Source organism: Lissotriton helveticus, chromosome 11 (genome assembly GCF_964261635.1).
Source record: "Lissotriton helveticus chromosome 11, aLisHel1.1, whole genome shotgun sequence".
Taxonomy (NCBI): domain Eukaryota; kingdom Metazoa; phylum Chordata; class Amphibia; order Caudata; family Salamandridae; genus Lissotriton; species Lissotriton helveticus.
In genome coordinates, this window is record NC_136072.1 from 835,981,815 (window position 1) to 836,003,672 (window position 21,858).

The window sequence follows — 21,858 nt, forward strand, 5'->3', positions numbered from 1 at the left end:
GTTTGATGCAAGCACATGATGATTGAGAAACAGTAAAAAGATGTGTACTGTTTGACAAATCTGCATGAACCTTTCTTAAAAAAAAATATTAATCCGCCTAAGGTTCTTTCTGGAAGGTTTTGGGGTGATATGTCAAGGAGAGCCCGAGACAGAATAAGATCCCATATGTTTTTTTCCCATTTAAATTCCCATAAGAATTTTGGAAATTGATATAGAAAAAACAGCAAATTTGGCAGAAAGCTAGATCTTTACTCAGAAGCTATTCTTTTTAATTTGGTGTAAATCTGTTTAGTTGTTTTTGAGAAATAAAAAATTAAATCATAGTGATATCTGGTCGGTTGGTCCTGCAGCAGTACTGCAGTACCACAATTTTTTTTAAATGATTGAGTGAGCCATAGACTTGCCTATAGCTGCACCTACGGATCTGCCCCAAGAGTGGACGTTGTCGAACTTCTTGTTCTTCTGCCCCATTCAAAGGTGGAAGAACTGCTGGGATTGCAATAGCAGAGAATCATTTGCGCTGCTAGAAAAATCTCCTGAGCTGCTATCCCGTAGGCCTTGAGATTGCCCACTTGCATTGCGGTAGACCCGCCCATTCTGAGTCCAGTATCTATAGCATAACAGACACAGGAAGGAGAACCAAACAATGGTCCGATGTGGAGGGAGGAGACAAGCAGCATGTCAGAGCCATCCTTAATTTCCTGGTCGCAAAGAAATTTCCTTTTTTCTAATTTTCTGAAAAGCAAAATAAAATACTGAGCAGGCAAAAAAACACACGCTGCTCCGCCCAGGATTGAGCAGCCAGAAAAGTGAATCCTCCATTACAACTGATGCGCTTGCACCACAGAGATCCCCACCATACAAACACAGGTTCCTAAATGTAAAGGGCATTCCTGACCACCAGTGCAAAGAAATCTCCTTTTTTCTCTTGTTTTCTGAAAAGCAACATAAAATACTGAGCAGGCAAACAAACACACGCTGCTCTGCCCAGGATTGAGCAGCCGGAAAAGTGAATCCTCCATCACAACTGATGTGCTTGCATCACAGAGATCCCCACCATACAAACAGGGGTCCCTAAATGTGAAGGGCATTCCTGACTACCAGGGGCTAAAGCCAGTGCCTAAGCGACCAACTGGGCTGGCAGTCTGCCATCCTGGGCTTAAATTATACTCCAGGTCTTTACATAAGAACATGGACAGTGAATGATCATGATAAGGACCTAAATGGGCACCTCTAGACCTGATTCATGAGAGATCTATATACCAGCACAGGCCAAATCTTATAAACCTGGCTCCTTAATGAGTCCATGAGCCAGCCTCCATTTGTGAACCGGGCTCACGAGTGAGCCTGTATTCAGTCCAAGTTTGCACACAATACCTTGGCCCTTGATTCGGCTTTTAAAGAATGGCCATTTTGTATTTACGTTTACCTCATGCAGCCACAATATCAAGGAAAGAATCCTATGCTTTTACCTTTGATATGTTCAACGAATCTTCTATATTGAAGTTGTTACTTATAGGTAAAATGTCCCAGAACACAGCACCCTCTTTACACTGCCTAAGAAAAAAGAACAAATATAAAAGTAAATAACAAATAGAGAATATAGGACAGAGATACATGAGGTATTAGTGAATTAGAGACAAGGAAATTTAAACGAATTAGTGCACAAGAAGTGAGAGCAGAAGGTAGCAAGAATATGTGTTTATAGAGAAAGGAAAAGTAGAGTCACTAATATGTCAAGGACAGCAAGAATGTACAGTAAAATGCCCACATTGTGTCAATTATGGACCACTATTATGTCATGGATAGGCAGACTAGCACCTAAAATGACCACATTATGTCACGGTTGAGCTACTACTATGCCATTGACAGCCAGAATGGCATCTGAATTGTTCAAACTAAAGCTTGTATGGAAAATGGTCTGTCTTGCCTATGTTGTGCACCAGGCCCAGAGGAGCTATTACAAATTAAGCAAGTTTGTCAATCAAGCCAACACCCTTGTCCATGCCTGCCAACTCATAGGTAACTCTCCAACATGGGGGTGCCCGGAGTTTGGATGAGAGTTTATTTAGAGTTATAATTAGCCGGTAAAAAGACAAAGTGTCAATGATGTCCCGGGCTGAAAGTTTGTGGAGGTTCAGCAGGTCTACAGGAGTCCAAAGAATCAGCATGTGTCTTCAAAGATTGTATGTGATTTCATAGAAACACTTTCTACTAGATGCCAATTCTAACAAACCAATGTCCTTAAACTGATTCATTAAACTTTTCAAGATAAGCAGAATTTATCAATTGGTAGAAACAAATTACTAGAATTATGTTTTGAAAATAGCCTTTAACAGACTATTTTAATATTGTAAACACAATCAATCTTAAATATCATTTTTCTCTAGAAGATTTTTTTACAAGTACGGCATACATATTTTTCTGTACCATCATCCCTTTCCTTATTCTGTAACTAAGTGATGTTTCATATTCTATGAATTGTCATTTTGCCTCTTTACCCTTTCCGTGATAACTCTTTCCCTACCCTGCCTTGCTTACGTTCCTTTGCCTTTGCCCTTTACCTCTTTTTTCTGTGCTGATTCACCTACCACGATTATCCCTGGGTTCCATCTTTTACTTTTCTTTTTAAAAACTAAGATCCTTTCACGTAAATTGATATGAATTCTTTAATTGATCTTGGGTTTATTTCCTATTATATTCAATTAAAATTAATTTCTACTAATTTGGCTTTCCACAAAAAGGTTCAAATTATTTTATTTCTCAGAAAGGGTTTTTGATTATTTTGTTTTATATGAAATTACATACAGCATTCTCAACTACATTGCTGGCGGGTGTTGATTGGCTGCGTTGTGCTGCTGGTGCTTTTGACTGTAAGTGTGTTCTGAGGTCAGAAGAGCAACTATTTTATATGGTCTGCTGGGCTACTACCTCTAAGCTACTTGTCTATATGGATGAATTAATTTTGTGAATACTAATATTCTTGAATATCAAAATACAGACTCTAATTTTGCAGAAGACTTATTTGTGTATATATTTGGGTGTTCCTTTTAAACCCTAAAAACCCTGCTAAAGGTGACCCCGTGAGAACATTTTGCATTAGACTATTAGAGAGGACTTAGAAATGAAACATGGGACCTGCCACCACATTATCAGTGTCACAAATGTATCTTCCTCACTATCTCATCCAACCAGTCAAGTATCACACTATTAACAAAATTTAGAGATAATACTCACTGGTAAATGCTGCTAATGTTGATGTTCTGATTCAGGCCTAGGATTTTGCTGAGATTCATGCTTGGTGGTAGATTACCGGGCTCATCCAGAAACTAGGAAATAAATGAATCAGAAGTGATCCAGAGGATAATAGAAAAGACCAGTGTTTCTATATTGTAATATGTAATCACTTTCTTTTTCAATTAACCTCCCCAAAATGTTCTGAAATAGCCCACAACACTGGTTACAGAAAGCATTGCAGAGTTTTCAGGCACAGCTGAGAACATCAAACATTGTTGGGCTTCTTGGCACTGTTAAGACTAGCACAAAACATTGAAAAAAACAGAAACATTCGATTGCAAAATTATTCCAAGCACCATTGACAACTGAGAGTATTACTGCATTACTGTCGTTTTAAAAAAAATGTTTTTATTTGTATTGCAAACAAATTAACAATCTAAATTTTCCCTTATACACCTCTTGTTCAAATACATCGGATAGAAAGTGCACATAACATATCTCGAGTTGTACACAGTTCCTTATAGAGGAAAAATCGTCAGGCATCATTATTTAATATCCATCTTCATCTTTGAACGTTCTCTCTTGTTATTATCAATCGAGTTTTACAAGAACGGTATTCAGAGAAGGTCATTGCTTACATGTGATCTTCATCTGAAAAGAGTTTTTGAATAGTTATGACCCGCTCCCCTGCTGGGAGACCAAGTCTACTGGAATTATGCAATTCTCCGGCTGCGGCGTTTTTTGTATAATTATTATAATTCAGTCGATTGTGATATTACACTCTTTATAATGTGGTGAAACCTTTAAACAGACTGTGCAGCGTTTCTGTATAATTATTATAATCCAGTTGATTGTGATATTACACTCTTTATAATGTGACTTTATACAGACTTGTAGGACCGTGGTTACACCACACAAATACACGGAGGCGTGTTCTGTGAAGGAACTTGCTTTATTCCTCGGAGCACCGGGGCAGCGCACCTCTTTCTGCCGGGCTCGGCGCCAATACAAAATGGCCGCCTTCCGGTTCCTGTTTGCCCCTTCCTGTTCCGGTCCCGTCGTGAAAAGACTAGACCGTCACCACATATCTCCCCCCTTAAACATAGTATAAACAACAAACTAGTGCAATAGTCTTACTGGGTGCTCATGGTAACGTCCTCGAACTTCTTCGGAATTCTCACGATTCTTCCTGCTCTCGTTCTCACCTCTTCTGCATCCTTTTTACCTCCATGGACCATCGGGACTGCATGCATCCCTCGCCTCTCGCTCTTGCTAGCTGCAGCTACCGTAAGTCTCTCATAGTTCCGTTCTTCCTCATGTCTATTCACCATTGTAGCTCGTCCAGTAGCTCTTTCTCCATCCGTTCCAACTTCTCCATTCTCCGTTTCCTCTACTTGCTCTTCCTTTCTCTCAACTTGCCCTTCTGTCCTTCCACTTTTTCCGCTGCGCGGCACTTCCTCCTCCAATTCTGTATCACATTCAGTTTCCGTCTCCCAACTCAGGATTTTGTCGCATTTAGCCATCCGGTCTTGAGACTACACCTTGCCATCACTCAACAACGCCGACCTGGCATATGGTTCTAGGACTTGAAGTGGGGGAGTGAACTTGCTTTCTCCTTTCCTTTTTAAGGTGGCTGTTTTCACTCTGACCCAGTCTCCTTTTTCTAGTGCCATGCTATGCACCTTCCGTCGCTTCTTGTAATGTTCCGTAAATGTCTCCTGTGCTCTCTCCAGATTCCTTTTTACTATCGCAGGTGACCATTTGCTTTGTACTACCATCTGTCTCCATGCGATGTTGTCCTTCGTAAACGGGTCTCTTCCCCTCAATATCTTGAAGGGACTGTAGCCCGTACTTCCAGGCGTGAGGCGGTAAGCCCACAGCATCTTGGATAATTCCTTTTCCCAATCCTGTCCATCACTTATGGCTGCTTGGACTGTCCCCATTATGACTCTGTTGAAACGTTCGGCTAGTCCATTAACAGCCGGATGATATATGGGAGTATGTTTGACTTCAATTCCATTTCTGGGCATAAATGCTTCCCACTTGGCTGAGACGAACTGTGGTCCGTTGTCACATGTTATTATCTTGGGGATTCCTTCTTTCACGAAGATCGCACTTAGGAACGCCAGTACAGTTTCAGTGTCCACCGTTTCTTTCACCTCCACTTCCGGCCACTTGGAGTATCTGTCTACCAAAACTATGGCTTATTTCTGTGCCCCTTCAATGTTCAAAATGGGCCCTATAATGTCAATGGACACCATCTCCCAGGGGCTACTGGGCACAGGGAATTTGCCTAACTGTGGTCTCATCAGGATTTGTGTTTTGTCTGCTTTGGAGCACGAATTGCAATTCCTCACGTACCTTTCCACTTGGGCATCGATAGCCGGCCACCAATACGTTTGCCTCGCCAAGGCCTTGGTTTTCGTGATCCCTTGGTGTCCTTCGTGTAGAATCGCCAGTAGATGTTCTATCAGTCCTTGGGGAGGGATTACTTTGTCTCCCCTCATCAGGAACATGGGGTTCTCTCCTAGGGACAATTCTTCTCTCACCTCCCAGTATTTCCCCAATTTGTCGTCCAGGTGCCTATTCTCCGGCCACCCATGTGTCACATATCCCTTGACTGCTTCCATGTCCTCGTCCTGCTGATATACTTCTGCCCATTCTTGTCCGCTGATGACCTGCTCCATGTCTTGCATGGCCGCCACCACATAGCCCTCCCATCCAGGAGGTCCTTGATCCTCTGCTTTCTCTTTGGCCACTGCTCTGCTTAAAAAAATCTGCGACTTTGTTCCGAGGTCCTGGTATGTACTCCACCTCGTACACATAGTTCAAGAGTCTCAGTGTCATTTTTGATATTCTCGGGGTGGCATGCGCATGACCACTCGATGTTAGTACTTTTATTAACGGCTTGTGGTCTGTGCGCACTAAGAACTTGGCTCCCCACAGATATTGTCGGAAACGTTCCATTGCCCATACCACTGCCAGCATTTCTTTTTCAATGACACTGAATTTTTCTTCATTCGGTGCCAGGGCGCTGGATGAGAAGCAGACTGTGGATACTTCCCCATTTCCTGACTCTTGCATCAGTACCGCCCCCAGGCCTCGGTCGCTGGCATCTGTGGTGAGTATGGAGTTTGCTGCTTGGTCAAAGCCCTTGAGCGGTATGGACTCACTCATTTCCTTCTTCAGGGCTTCAAATTCTTCCTGTTCTTCCTCACCCCACTTGAACCCATTTTTCTCCTTCAATAGTTGGCGCATGTAGTGTGTCTTGGTGGCGAAGTTTTTGATGAACTTGCTATAGAATTCCGCCATGCCGAGGAACGATCTGACATCTTCTTTCTTCACGGGGGTCGGCGCGTTCTGTATCGCCTCCATGTTAGCCCTCTTTGGTTCAATGCCCTTCTCGCTTATTTCATGTCCCAGATACGTCACTGATGGCATCCCAAACTTGCACTTCGCCCACTCTGCTGTGAGGTCATTGTTCTTCAACACTCTCAATACCACATGCAGCTTTTAATTGTGCTCTGGCTTGGATTTTCCCATTATGAGAATATCATCTTGGAAGTATTGGACTCCTTCCACATTTTTGAAGAGCTTATGCATCAGTTTTTGAAATACAGCCGCAGCTGACGCCAACCCGAATGGCATTCTCACAAATTTATAGCACCCGAACGGTGTTATGAAGGATGTGAGATGGCTGCATGTGGGATGGAGTGTCACCTGATGGTACGCCGATGACAGGTCCACCGTCGAGAACCATTTGATCCCTTTTGTCATTGAGAGCATTTCGTTGATGCGTGGGAGTGGAAATTTGTCAATTAGGATGTTTTTGTTGAGCTCCCTGAGGTCCACACATAGCCTCACCTTCCCGTTAGGTTCCTGTGCCACCACCAAGGGCGATAACCACTCCGCACTTTCGATTGCTTCAATCACCCCTCCTTTCTCCAATCTGTCCAGCTCTTCTTGCACTGCCTCTCGGCAGTGGAACGGTATGTTTCGCACCTTGTGGCTCACAGGTGTTGCTCCTTCTTTCAAGAGTATCATGTGCTTGAATGTGGTCAACTTTCCAATCTTCCCACTGAACACGTAGGGATATTCCTTTTTCCACGCTTCTCCCTCCAGTTCACCTTCCGTGTCCTTCAGCATCATTTTCTCTATTCCTCCGGGGTTAAGTAGGATCCCTAATGCACCTTGATCCTTCCAGCCCAGTACCGAGGGTCCTTTTTTGGCCACGTACAACTTACATGTTGCGCGACGTCCCCTGAATTCAAATAGTAAAGGGCAATACCCCATCATGGGTATTCTCTGTCCCGTGTAGGTGACCGGCCACAAATCCATTGGGCGTAGTTCTTCCTTCACGTCTTTCAGGAACTTGTCCTCCCATACCTTTCTCTGTACTATCGTGATGGGTGCTCCTGAGTCGGCTACTATGTCGATCTTCACACCTCCTATGCTCATGTTGAGTACTGGTTTGCTGGACTCTTTGCAATCCACATCCAGGACTTGGGCGTCTATGTACAGTACCTCTTCGAGGTATTCTTCCTCAGCTTGCGCTTCTTCCTCCTCTGGGCTGCCCTGGTCCACATACTTGACTGCTGCTCCTTTGGGCTTCCTCCTGCACACTTTCTCATAATGTCCAAATATGCTGCAGAATGCACACTTTGCTCGAAACGCGGGACACACCTTGTCGTTGCCTAAGTGTGAGGTGCTCCCGCATCTGTAGCAACTGGTTTTTCTCTCTCCACTGGTTCTCTGTTGTGTTGGTACCTGGGTGGACCTTGTTGCTTGGCTTTGTCTCCTTTGTTGTGTACCATCACCCGGCATACCGTTTGTGTGCTACCCACATCCTTCCTTGCTGCTTGTGCACATCTCTTTCATAATTCTGCTTTCTTGACTAAAGGCCACACTTCTTTGAGGGGGGCATCGCCATTTACCCATAGTTTTTCTTGCACCGCCGTGTTCGACGTATGCATGATGATTTGATCTCTTACTAGTTCATCGTGCAGGGCGGCAAATTTGCATGTGAGCGCTAATTTTTGTAATGCTGCAACGTATTCATCGATGGTCTCTCCACTCTCCTTCTTCCTCTGGAAGAAGTTGCACCGATCAATGGCCACGCACACCACAGGCCTATAGTGTGCATCCAGGTCCTCTATCGCGTGTCGGAACACGTCCGTGTCCGTCGTGTCTCTTGTCACTTTCACCAAGTTGTCGAACACCCTTAGCCCTTCTGGGCCTAGATTATGTAGGAGTATCTTCTTCCTCCTCGGGCTAGAATATGCTGCCTCACTCTCTTCCTCTAGGGCCTCCAGGTAGTTTAGGAAGTACCTCTTCCAGTCTTCCCATGGCATCGTGGGCTCTCCTCTCTTTGGGAGGAAGGGTACCATACTGGTGAGGGAAGTGGACGGTGACGCCATCTTCTCGTTGCCCCTCGGGACCGCTTGGGCGGGAACGCTATGACCAGGTGGGCTGCCAGGCGCTTGCCTGGCGTCGGCGTCCTCCCCCTGGTCCTGACCGCTGTGAATGCCTCCCGCTGCCCCTCTGTGGTCCAGGCTTGCTTGGTGTTTCGCCCTTTCCCTTTTTCCAGGCTCCCCGCTCTGTGCCAGCTGATCCGCCAGTGTTGTGCGGCAGTGGGTATCTGGCAGGAGCTGTTGTGTGCTTTTGCTCCGTGCCCGCTTTGTGTTCTGGGCTGGTCCACGTGCGTGACTCTGTGCGCCCTTCACCCGCGCTGTGTGTGCTAGTGTCCTGTACTGCCCTTTCCCCGGGAATGGGTACTCCTCCTCCGGGTTGTATTCCCTTTTAAGGCCTTACCAGTTCGGCGCGATGCGTAGTTGGCACCACTGCACGCTGGCTTTGAGCGCCGACACCTGCCCTCTGCCGCGCTCCGAGGGTACTCTGCGCGTTCTGGTGGTGGCCAGTTTTGTCCTTTTTTTTTTTTTTCGTTTCCTCGTGTTCTACGTTTTATTTCTTTTTCTTATTTTGTCGCATCCCACCCTCGTCGCCATTGTAGGACCGTGGTTACACCACACAAATACACGGAGGCGTGTTCTGTGAAGGAACTTGCTTTATTCCTCGGAGCACCGGGACAGCGCACCTCTTTCTGCGGGGCTCGGCGCCAATACAAAATGGCCGGTTCCGGTCCCGTCGTGAAAAGACTAGGCCGTCATCACAAGACTGTGTTAAAATGTGAAAAATACAAAATTTCGAAGCAATACTATCACAAAGTGTGCCACACTATGCAGCAAAATGTATCTTTTCTTGCCACATAATGTAATCATCCTTGCTGCACAATTGGGTCCTCTCCTGGTGGATAGTTCCACTTGCCCTGCGAGAGACTCATTCCATCACCATGTTCTATTTGAGGTCACCCATTGTAATCCACTTTGTCTGGTCTAATTCCTAGGTTTGTGGTCGGAGAACTGCAGAATGGCTTCCAGTTTACAGCAATCGTTCTCTATTTACCACTTGTTCTATTTCTATTAACTTCGACAGTTGTTTTTCCTTGTTGCTACTGAGTGCCACCACTACAAACCTTAATTGTGGGCTTGGGCAAGTATCCAACCAGCTTAGTCAGTCATCTGCTGTAGTACATGACCACGACTTATGCCTGTTTCTGTCATACACTTGGGGCTGGAGGCATCATTGTCTGTGTGTATCCTGAGCACCAACTGTTCAGTCCTGTGTGTTCTGTGCATATATTTGTGCTGAATCACTCTGAGCTTACGTTAGTTGGCTATCGGTGTCCTGCTCATCTAGATTCTCCTCTAATTGGATTTCTCTAACGCAGAGGTCTTCAAACTTTTTGAAGCCGAGACCCCTCCTTTCAAAAACTTTTAGGGGTGAGGACCCCTTCCTGCTCAATAATTCTAGAACTTGGGCCTCCTCATCATAGCCAACTATCGACAACCATAAACGACCCCAATTCACACAGCAAATCATTTATACATTGGGGAAATACATTAATTTGTGTTTAGCAAACTAAAGGTCAGTGTTTGGGGGCGTGGTCCAAGGTGTGGCTACAAACAAAGAGCCTCATTTGTGAGGCACTGGCGTAGGGCAGCACCACAAGTCTTATTACTGCGCTGCCCTTCGCCAATGTGAAAGGGCAGCAATGCACCTTATGTATTAAATATGGTGCATTCTTTTCCTTCTCCCCCGATGTTGGCACACAAATTGCTGCCTAGCGCCAACATAGGCAGGAAGGTTTTTGTGCAGGAAGGCGCACCTTCCTGCACAAAAAACAATCCTGAGAGGGGGTTGGGGTTTTCCTCTTTCTATGTGTGCTGCAGAAGACAGTGCACATGGAAAGAGGAAAAAACGAGGCGAAATCAAAACATTTCTCCTCGTGACGCCTGGTGTGGGGAGGCGTAAGGTTTAGGCACTGCCCCAAGTTTACATGGTTTTGTAAATCTGGGGCAGCATCAAAATCCATGGGCTTTGTGTGGGAACACCCACCGCAACGCCTGTGGAACGCCTACTTCACATAGAGTAAGGAAACGCAACAAATTGCCCTTTTTCGTCTTACGCCGTATATATGAGGCCATGCAAAGCCATGCAGGGTGACTTTGCCTCACCTCATAGATATGACTGACATGTTTGTGCCGCCGAAGCATAGGAAAAACTGACGCTCCAGCGGCGCAAGCCTCGCATAAATCAGCCCCAAAATATTTTGTTCGTTTTTAGGTCTTTCACCGTCAGGTAACTAATTATAAAATAATGGGTAGCATAAATGAAAAATGCATTTTAAAAGTTAATAATATATATTACATTATAAAACCTCTATTATTTAATGCACTACATAGGTCTGTGTATAACCAGAGAGCCACAGAATTAAATTTGGTTGACGCAGTAGAAGATAGTGACTTGTGTATTTTTAGTGCTATGAGGTCACAGCCTGTGACAGAAAGCACAGTGAATGTGTAAGCTATTATTTTATACTTGCATTACACACATTAGAAGATAGACTGCTACAAAACCTGCTAAGAGTTTTAGGATAAAATGGAGCTTCCAAAATGTAGCTTTGAGTAATATCAAACAATAAGTAATGCTTTTTTTTTTTACATAACTGTCCCTTCAACACCTCCTCAGGTGTACTAAACGCTGTGTAAACAGAGTTATCATTAAAAGCACACACTTTACAGCCCAGTTGCTAACCACCACACAAAAAAACACATCTTTGCCATCACAATGCCTAAAGTGATTCCAGAAATTAAAGCCAGAACCACTCCCAAGCATTCTTTACATTTGCACATATTTATATCTCATTCAGGCAAGCAGGCACCCTGGCATGAAGGCTGATTTCAAGTATTATTTTACCTGTCTGCTAGGCCTCTTGGTTTTACAGCCATTGAGACTCCATTAACTTCAGCTGGAGAATTTTAAGGAACGCGTTTGACCTTTGCCGAAAAAGAAGAGCAGGTTTTGTATTCCAGGCAGAAATTAGGCCTGGAAATGCGCGACCCGGGGCCCCCTGGGGGTCGCGCCCCACAGATTGAAGACCTCTGCTCTAACGTGTCCTCAAGGTCAGTATTCCAAGGTTCCTCAAGGTTTAAATGCTTTTCAACCTCGGTTTATCTACCTGCCTTTTGGAGAATAGGTATACATCTGCCCCCTATCCACGCAATTGCAATGACTTCCTATTAGCTTGCATTTCTGATTCTTAGAGCAGTGGTTCTTAACCATTTGACGTCTGTGGACCTCACAAAATCATTACTGGAAGCCGGAGAACACAACTTATGCAATTGCTACGATTTGAGCCTTAAAACAATAGACAAAAGCAGAGAAACAAGTACACATCAGCTAATCACAAATTATAATATCTTTTATCTAATGCACATTACAAAATATACAAAAATCGATATTTTACTTTCAATAGAAGGGGTAGAGCTTTTCAAAATGTTTTTTTCTAAAAGATGAAGTAATATGGTAGACTTTAGCATATCATTTTGTCTCTTTTGTTTCTAATGGGTGTTTTATTTTTGTCAACTCATACCAGTGCTTCAATTCAGACCAGCAATCATGCATACTAGACAGGAGCTAGCCTCAGAGGGTGTTAGGGGTGTGGCACCCCCAAATAAATACATTCTTGGCTTTGTAGTTGGATCTGGGGGCTTTGTAGTTGGATCTGGGGGCCTGAATCGGGCTTGTTAGGGTCTACAAGGTATGTGTTGGTTTTTTATCATCCTCACTTAACTAACAAATTAGGTTTTTCATGAGAAACCTAAATTTACAAATATAGTAACCAGTTTACTAACCAAAGGTAGCAAATCTCTAACGGCAGATGTATTCCTTAAATGGACACAAATGTACTACTTGTTGGAATTCACACATATTAGCAGTAGTAGGCTTCTTAAAGCTGCACCAGTCTCAGGTTTCAAAGAATACTTTTGACAATCAAACACCCAAAAGATGATGGGACGGGAAACAGCCTTTAACATGCGGCTTCAAGTACGCGTTCCATTTCAACGCAAGCGAAACAATGATTGCCTAAACCATGCATATGCCTGAATCACGCATATGCGTGGTTAAAGCAGTCGGCGTTCTAGCCTACTAAGCAGGTGGGGAGAGGAAAGGAAGGGTCTGCACGAAGGATGGAGACGTGGCGAGTCAAGTTGGGTGGGGGAAGGCTTTAAGGCTCAGGGCGGGGGCCGAGGGAGGTAGGATTTAAGGGAGGGGGCTGGTTTTAGGTTTTAATGGAGGGGGCTGGTGTTAAGGCTCAGGGCGGGGAGCTGGGGTCCGGGATAGGTTTTAAGGAAGGGGGCAGAGTTTTAGCGTTCAGGGCAGACGGGAAGGGATAGTTTTCAGGGCAGAGGGGGCAGATTTTTATGGCTCAGGCAGGGGGGGTTGGGGTAGGTTTTATGGTAGGGGCAGAGTTTTATGGCTCAGGGCAGGGGGTAAGGGGCAGTTGTCGGGGCAGAGGAAAGTTTTTAGGGCTCAGGGCAGGGGAAGTTGGGATAATTTAAGGTTTTAGGGGGGTGTTTTTAGGGCTATGGGGAAGGGTCAGGTTATAGGGCAGGGGCTAGGTTTTTGGGACTCAGGGTGGAGGGTCTGGGGTCTGAAATGTCCCACACATCCCTTTACCAAACTTGCCTTTAGTACGAAATTGCATGGTAAAGGCATGTGCGGTAAAGAATTGCTTTGGTTAGACGCATTCATTGTTGGGGCTGCCTGGTAGAGGCATGCGCGGTTCAGCCAAATGCGTGCCTCTGTCATACAACCAACTGAATGAATGCTTGCAAATAGTTCAACAACTGGCAATCACTTCGGGATTGCATTCCAAACCATTGTTTTTCTTCCACTGTGCCATTCTAAACAGAGGTCTGTTTTAGGGTTTGGCAGACAGAGTAAAGGGAGACAAGTTGGAGAATGACTTTATGACTGCCTCCCTGCCTTCACTTTGCCCACCAGATTTAAAGATGTCTTCTGCCCCCACATACATCACTATACATTGGCAGGAAACACCATCATCGCAGTTTCTGTCAATGTAAGAAAAACTTGATGGACAATTCGGTCAAACATGACAGCTGGCCTGCACATTTTTCCAAAGTTATTTTATTTTTTCAAAAACAAACTCCTAAAGCAGGAGTTTTCTCCCATGGCGGATGGGTCATTTTCTAATTCTTTTTACTATATCACACTGCCAGAATATACCTTGTGATGACAAACAATAAAACTGTAAAAATTATTTCGACCATCCATTTAAACAGGACCGATGGTTGGATGGCTTACCTCCAACAGCATCTTCTCCTTTGGACCTTTGGAGGGAGTTGTATACCAATGCATTAAATTCTACTGTCTGCATAAAAGTTTTCTCTGTCCAGCTAACACAAAAACAGGTGGGTTGATTTTGAGTTTGGTGGACAGAGCATGCCCCGAGACTAAATACTATTTGCCCTGCTCACACGGATCACGTTAACCTGTACACTCTATAAATGTGCTAATAAGGTTTAATTTTCTAAACAGCTGGGGACCTTGAGTAGGTGTTAACCACACGTTAAGAACAACTGCTTTAGGTAATTCTGGCCTTATCTTCTAAAATTAGCTGCCATTGGTGGAATATACATGTAACTGCATCCCTGTTTCTTCAGTAACTAATGTCCAACATTGTGTGTTGTGCGTGTTTGCAGAAATTGCTCTGACCTTGCCTCTGGGAAGCAGTGGAATAGAATCTAAATTCACTGGTCCTGTGACTAAACTAGGGTGGCACCCTGTAAGTGCCAGGTTGGTCTCAGAAAGAGCAGACATTCCCAGTGGAGCTGAGGGATCAGCAGGCTGAGATCCATAATGTGCCTGCTTGGATCGGAACAAGAAGAGGGAGAGCATAAATGGGCGGAACAAACTATGTGGTCTAGTCGCATGTGAAGGTCATGAGGCAGAGATTAGAAGGAGCAGAGATGAAGCTCGGGATTATGGTGCCTTCAGACATCGATGACCATTCAATTGCAAAGTCAGTTAGCAACAGTGGGGGTGTACAGGAGATAAGCAAGGGACCTATCAGAGATGTTTCCAAAACCACATTAAATTTTCAGCCAAAAACCCAATCCAAGTGTGCCATGGTGCTAAAAACCCAAACGCATGGCAAGGAAGGCAAATTGGCCTGTGTTCAGGGCATAAAGGCCACTGAAAAATAAAGGCATGCCATCCAGGACCTCCTCCACAAGCACACATCTACACTCTGGGTCTATATGTGTTGAGCGGGCTGTAAATGGAATCTCAGCCCAGATCCCGATTCCCACTCCTCTGGTTTAGAAAGAGGAGCCTGTAGAGAAATATGAGCTCTCCGATGTTTCTGGAGACGAGAACCCTCTACTGGTAGCAAACAAGTCTCCTGAAGGATGGAGATATTTGCATTCCTATAAGACAGAAAGGATTATATTTTGTGATTGCAGGCTGGAGTGTGTATTCTTCTAATGTTACAGGTGCTCAAAGTGTAATTAGCCTGCTACATTGAGAAAGGGTTAATGAAAGTCAGTCTCAGGGGTGGAAGCGTATAGCAGTTACCATTGTTACTCTTTGTGTGGTGGAAGGTGAGTGTCTCCAGCCTAGGGAGGATCAGGTCACAGAAAGGTAATAGGGTGGAAGAAAAATAAACAGAACTTGGCAGCAAGCAAAGGGCTGGATGCCCAAACTGGGATGTGAACCTAAACAAGTTCATAACTTGGTTGTGAAGAGCAAGCTTGGGAATCCACGGCAAGTTGGCCACCCGGTGATGAATAATGAGTTGAGGCTGGTATTGGACATCAGGGGTCAGAGGCTCGAGGGTCAGGTGCTGAAGATGAGGAGGCCGGTTTCAAAGTATGGGGAGCCTAAAAGGGGAGGTAACACCTCTTTAATGGATTCACAACAAGTGCAAGGGACTCCCTAGGGGGTGAGCAAAGAGGGAGAAATCTGTCTATGGATCTGACCTTCTTTGTCGCTCTCTAAACAAAATGACTGAAAGTCAAAGAGAGACAGCACAGTAGATTAAGATGTAGGAGTCAAATTAGGTCATGGGGAGATGTCTAGCAAGGCATGTAAGAATGAGAGTTCCCTCTCATCTGAAGAAGAGGTGTCTTGGGAGGCAGGGCAGTCTCCCTGAAGAAGGACACCATTTCAAGGGTCACCCTCCTGCCATTAAGCACCTGGTCAGTGGAGGGCGCAAGAGGGGTAGCTCTTCATCCCCACCAGCTCAGCCTCCCACGGCAGTTCCAGCTCCTACACCCAAGTGTTGGAGCAGTCAAGTGGTCCAAAAACATGTGAAGGCGGAATCTCGGTTTCTCCCCAGTCCTAGGTGGCTTTCGGTTTGGTGAAAAAAAATCTTTTTGTCAGAAATTCTTTTTAGGATAGCTGGGAAAAGGAGAGGGCACTAAATGCTTTTGTCTCTGAGCTGATGTTTAACTGCCTGGGTGTAGTCCGGAAACACCACAACCTGTTGGTTCTCGAAGCCGCTCAAAGAACTTCATCTCTGTTGCAGTAGTGAAGTAGGTAGGCAAGAAGGGACCAAGGAGGCTTATCCTTTAGGATTTGGGAGTCTAGTTGGAACTTGATGGGCTCTCTCTACTGAAAAAAAAAAGTGTTGAGCGAATGGGAAGGGTTTGTGCCACTGTTCCCTTAATTGGACTGAGTTGGATTCCTTGGCCTCCTCAGGAAGTTCAACTACTCTTAAATTGTTCAGTCTCGTGCTTCTGGAATTGAATGCAATCAGATAATTCTTGCAGTTCAAGACAATAACCCTGAGTAGTCGGGTGAGTTGCAGCACAGCACTCCCTGCTTGAGAAACCCTCTCAGCCAGCTTTTGGTAATCAGGAGGAAGCCAATATATATGGGTATGGTATTTATCTTGGTCTCAAGGGTTGCTGTAGAGGAGTTGATGGCCTGTAAGGAGATATTGAATTTGTCCATGGGAATTGGCAGAGGTGCTTATCAGATGGTGGAAATGATCCTTCTGCTGGTGGGGCCTCTGAGCATGTGGATTTGGTCTGACCCATGGTTAATGGTGGACCAGACAGGAATAGCCACAGAACAGATGACAGTGGTGGGCCTTTTTGTAAAGCCTCAGTGCCCAGGTGGATCATCAGGAAGACAAAGCCCAGTGAGGCCGCATAAGCAGTAAAAACGAGGTCACCCCCAATGATTCACAGTCCCCAATCTACCAGGGACCTTGGGGAGCGTCCTAGGGATGGGGTGAAAGATAGTCAGAGCGGGTATAACATGGTGCCAGATGGGAGTGGACCATGTGAGTGGAGGAGGTCAGCTCAAGAGGACACCCAATGTGAAAGAAGAGAGCAGAAATGGTTATTCATCAGCATGAGTGACAATTTGCACTCAGGCTAATAGGTGGGGGCTACACGGTTCCTGCCCTTTGAGTAGAGCCACCAAACGTCCCATTGTGTGACCCAGCTCGCTTCCCCAAGAGGGCTCCAACCACTCAAGAAGAGAAGAACAACTGGCTGGCCAACAGGATGTGATGTCGCCTAGACCTCAAGGAGCAGCCAAGGAGTAGGAGCTCAGTAGGAAGTGCAGTCACTCCCCACAGCATTGAAAGAACAAGCAACAGAGGCCTTAAATCAATGTGGACAGGCGGGGCAAGAAGTTGTGTCATAGATGGGAGGGCCTACACAGGCAGTTCTCAAGACTTGGAACTAGCACGCACCTTCCAGCAAGTCCAGCACTAGCCCGGCAGGTGTAATCAGAGTTCTCAAGTCACAGGTTTTGTGAGTGGGCCTAGGTGATCTAAGGGCTCTGGATGGCATCCTCAGCTGGGTAGAAGGGCCCATTAAGGAAGGGACTCACCATAAAGTCAGAGTGTTTGGATCACCGCGGGGTGGGCCATAGGCTGCCCCAGTAAGCCCAGGGGGGGAAGACACTCACAGACCCCCCACTAGTCCTGAGGGACAACCCACAGGGAGGAAATAGAAGGAGGATGTGTCCTGAAGAACATTAATGCAGGCGGCCCGGTACAAAATCCTTGGGTAAAAGATGGCTCCTCCTGAGCCGGAGGGGGTGGGCCCATCGAGGAGACAGACAAGGCCAGATAATCAAGGATCAGTGGGCAAAAGGCTCGGATAACTGGGTAGCTGAGAAAAGTGTACTCAAGGTGAATGTAACATGTTGGCCTTGATGGCTACTTACATTCAATTGTGTGGCTAAATAGCTACCACGATGCTAGTCGTGCCTCCACAACTGTAACTGTCAAGCTGCCTTCTAGAATGTAATTAAAGTCTCCATGGTAAAAGATATTCAATATGCTGTTTACAGTGGTGCTGTCCCTCTACGTAGACAGTCACCACTACCAGGATAGACCCGTGTCAAAGTACTCTCTTACAGGTCACCGCCAGATTGTCCTCCCAGTTTGGGCCAGTCAGGTAATCCACTGTGGACCGCAGTTACCACAGGCAAAGCTCCTTTGGCAGCTTAGGTTCTGGTCCCACCCACACAAGCCACAAGAGCGGGAACCAAACCTCCATTCCATAGATGAGTGGAGGACACTTCTGCTCCTTACTTGGGGCTGTGTGCTCAGTGGATCTGGATGGACTTATGTGGTAGGGTTCAGTGCAAAGCAAGAGGGTTTCTGCATGGGCAGTGTGTCTGGGCTTCATGGTAATGCAACCACTCAAATGGCTATTTTGGCTCCTCTATTACCTTGGGCTTTCCAACCCTGCCCGTGAACATACCAATACACCCTAGCCTCCAGTGCTTTCAAACTGATTATGTGCTACTGGTGTCCCTCTTTCCCTTCACTTGCAAACTGTCACTCATGCTGATGAATAAGCATTTCTCAAGATGAATGTATAAATCTCTCAAAGAAAGGGTTCCTTTGAAACTGAGCCAGGTGCTTTAGCTTGCCTACAGGTATTCTAGTTTGTGAGTTTCCTTCTGAAATAAACATAGCAATGAAGCTGCAGTCTCGACTGCACAAAAAGCAAAAACTAACAGTTAGAAAAATCAGAATGAAACCACATATTTCCAATCTACAAACTATTTAACTCTAAACGTGTGTTCTGGCGAAGCATGCTACTCGCCACAAAGATCGTCAGGGGTAGTAAGCGCAATATAAATACAATGTCCAGTACAACATGCATCTCCCAGCAGGCGAGTGAAGGGTTACTAAAAAACTTTAAAGTCAATTGAAACATTAGATTTACAAAGGAATAATACTCTTCAAATGAAAATAATTCAATGGCAGGTGTTATTGTTCAATATTTGATATTCAAAAAGTATGTATGAAGATATAAAAAACATACAAGTCAGTGTGTTTAGATGCCCAAATTCTATGCAAAAATTAAAACTTACTCAAAAGTTTTCAGTTACAAAGAACACATAAGTCAATAAATTTAAAAGGAAATTGGACACTGCATTGACGTTTCGGTCTCTTTATCAATAAATCAACTAGACCATCTTCGGGACTGCAAATTTTCAAGCGGATATAAAAGGACCCATCCTATAAAATGTTAGAAACATGTAATAACAAATTATGAATATCTTCAAACTTATGAAAATTGATTTTAACACCCGCCATGCTGTGAAGTATTGGAGATAGCATGGGTATATGCAGTACACGGTGCAGTACACGGTGCCGGGCAAGGACCTCCCCAGGGTTCGGCGGCCCGAGACAAGTCCGATATCATGGAAGCCATACGTGATTCTCGAGTGGTGCTGGAATCCAAGATGGATGGACTGGCCATGGACATTAATCACTTGCCCCTGGATCTCAGGAAAGTGGCGGACCGGGTTACCCTAACTGAAAAGAACCTGCACACGTTGCAGTCCGAGATCTGACAACTTCGGGAGACAGTTTCGGCCCTTCAAGAACACACAGCCCGGCTGGAGGATAAGGCGGACGACACAGAGGGGCGGTCAAGGAGAAACGACCTACGCTTTTTGGGATTTCCGGAAAAGGCGGAGGCGCCGACATCTGACTTATTTCTGGAAGGTTGGATTGGCACCGCATTCCCTAACCAAGATGTTTGGAGTGGAGAGAGCCCACCAATCCCTCGGCCTGCCGCCAAACTGGGGGCCCCTCCTAGAGCCCTGATTGCTAGATTATTCAACTTTAGGGATCGGGACACGATCCTGCAAGTAATTCGTACCAATGGTCCGCCTAGGTTTGAGAACTACGATATCCATATTTACTCGGACTATACCAAAAATGTACAGGATCTACAAAACTACTTCCTGGGTGTCAAACGCCGACTGCAGAACCTCAACGTCAAATACAGTTTAATGTTCCCGACCAGACTCCGAGTACAACATGGAGGCAAGATACACTTATTTGGAAACCCATCTGAGATGACGGACTGGATGGATTCAATGGGACTGGACTGCTGGGACCAAAACCAGGGCTGGCAAGAACAGAGGAGGAGCAGGGGTTGGCAACACCATCCACAGCGCCGCAATGGAGAGCAGAGACCTGGGGTACGAGACTTGTCAGACGGAGGGCGCATCATGGTGGGTCCAGATGGTACCCTACTTGTGGAAATAAAGGCGAACCTGACGCAGAACTAGTTTTCGCCACTATGTTTGGCACAGGAAACGGAGTCGGAGCGTGGGGGCACTGCTGTCCCAGTCAATGGGGGCTCTTGAGACACTTGCGAGGTGGACACTGGCTTGTGAACTTAGGTTCTGGGACATTAAAACTGTAAGTACAGGATGGGCTCGTTCGGCACTTGACTTGAATGCGGGGCTCATAAATGGAGTCCCGGGCCCGGAGGTGCTGAGGAAGGGAGGGGATGTAATGTTTCTGCAAGGAAGAGCACTATTCCACCGACATACCCTTTCGACGCACCAGCTGTAGTGCGCTGAGGTGGCCTGGCTAGACTACTAGTTGGGCGGGGACGCACAATGCCAGTCAGTTAGGCTGATTATCGGAGTCCGTGAGGGTGATTTGTCCTGTGAAAGTTATATAACTCATAGTTGTAACTTCAAGTTGGGGAGGGTAATCTAGGGGGTGGGTGGAGCTCTGGGGTGGGGTCCTGAATCCACAGACCAGGGTTGGGTTATGAGAAGGAAGTACTACCGCCTGGGGGAAGGGGGAGGGGAAGGGTGTTCACAATATTGTTGTTTCTTTGGGGTTTCTGCCGGGTCTGGGCTATGCGGTGATACTAGAGGTCCAGCGGGATTGTTACATAATGGGTCACAGTACACCACTGTCGGAGCTCCCATATATAGACGAGGGGTGCTGCCGCACCAACAGAGGCCGAATCATGCCAGATGACACACAGAAGTATAAATTTATAACGTGGAATGTCTGGGGGCTCAAAAATGTGGTCAAACGAATACGGGTGGCAACTTACCTTAGACCGTATGGGATAAGTATAGCTCTACTCCAGGAGTCGCACTTATGGGGAGACTGTCTTAAATATGTTCAACGCAGAAGGAGGGGTCAGTTTTTCGTGACTTCCTATTCAGGGTTTGCTAGAGGAGATCCAGAGGGGAGATAAGTGACGGTGGAGGGGACGCTGGATGGACGCAGCATGTGTGTGGTGAATGTATAAGCCATGAATAGTGATGATGGAGAGTTTTTGAGTCAAGTCCTGGGGCAGCTAGACCTGGATCCAGATATAGAATTGATAGTCGCAGGAGATTTTACTTGTGCCCTTGATAGGGAGTTAGATAGGCACCCCCCAAAATTGGATGCCAAACTTAAGGTGAGAGAGGCTATGGGTCGAATGCTTCAAAACTACCTCCTACTGGATTTATGGAGACACCGCCACCCTGACCGTCGAGTGTATTCGTGCCACACACCTGGTGCCAATACCTGTAGTAGACTGGACTATTTCTTTATCCAAATGATGGCGGCCCATTAGATAGGGGAGACGCAGTATCTGGCCTGCTATCTCTCCTATCATCTCCCCCATTAATGACGTATACTTTAGGCCGGCCGAGATCTAAGGTACTGCTATGGAGGTTGAACATCGAAGCCTTTGCAGACCCAACTTATAAAGATGCAATAACGAATGGGCTGGATGTCTATTTTGATGTGAACTGGGGCACAGCCAGCAACAGGGGGTTCGAATGGGACGTGATGAAGGTGGTGCTGTGGGGGGTTTGTATGTCTACGGAGGTGGGGGTGGAAAAGGCGCTTGTGCGAGATCTGCATCAACAGAAGGCGCGCTTGGCAGCACTGGAAAAAGTGCTCCCCAT

General features: G+C 45.8%; 1 protein-coding gene and 1 long non-coding RNA gene across 3 annotated transcripts in view; one reads left to right on the top strand and one right to left on the bottom strand.

Annotated features, from left to right (window-relative positions):
- PROM2 (prominin 2) overlaps positions 1-21,858 on the bottom strand; it is a 464,577-nt gene that overhangs the window by 85,932 nt on the left and 356,787 nt on the right. For both annotated transcript variants that reach the window (XM_078667029.1, XM_078667028.1), the window contains exons 13-14: positions 3,238-3,329; positions 1,473-1,557 (exon numbers count right to left, since the gene is read on the bottom strand). In XM_078667029.1, coding sequence (XP_078523155.1) covers positions 1,473-1,557; positions 3,238-3,329 — 177 coding nt within the window. The remainder of the gene's footprint in view (positions 1-1,472; positions 1,558-3,237; positions 3,330-21,858) is intronic.
- The window catches only part of LOC144792146 (uncharacterized), a 98,674-nt gene that overhangs the window by 39,818 nt on the left and 36,998 nt on the right, over positions 1-21,858 (top strand). The window lies entirely within an intron of this gene.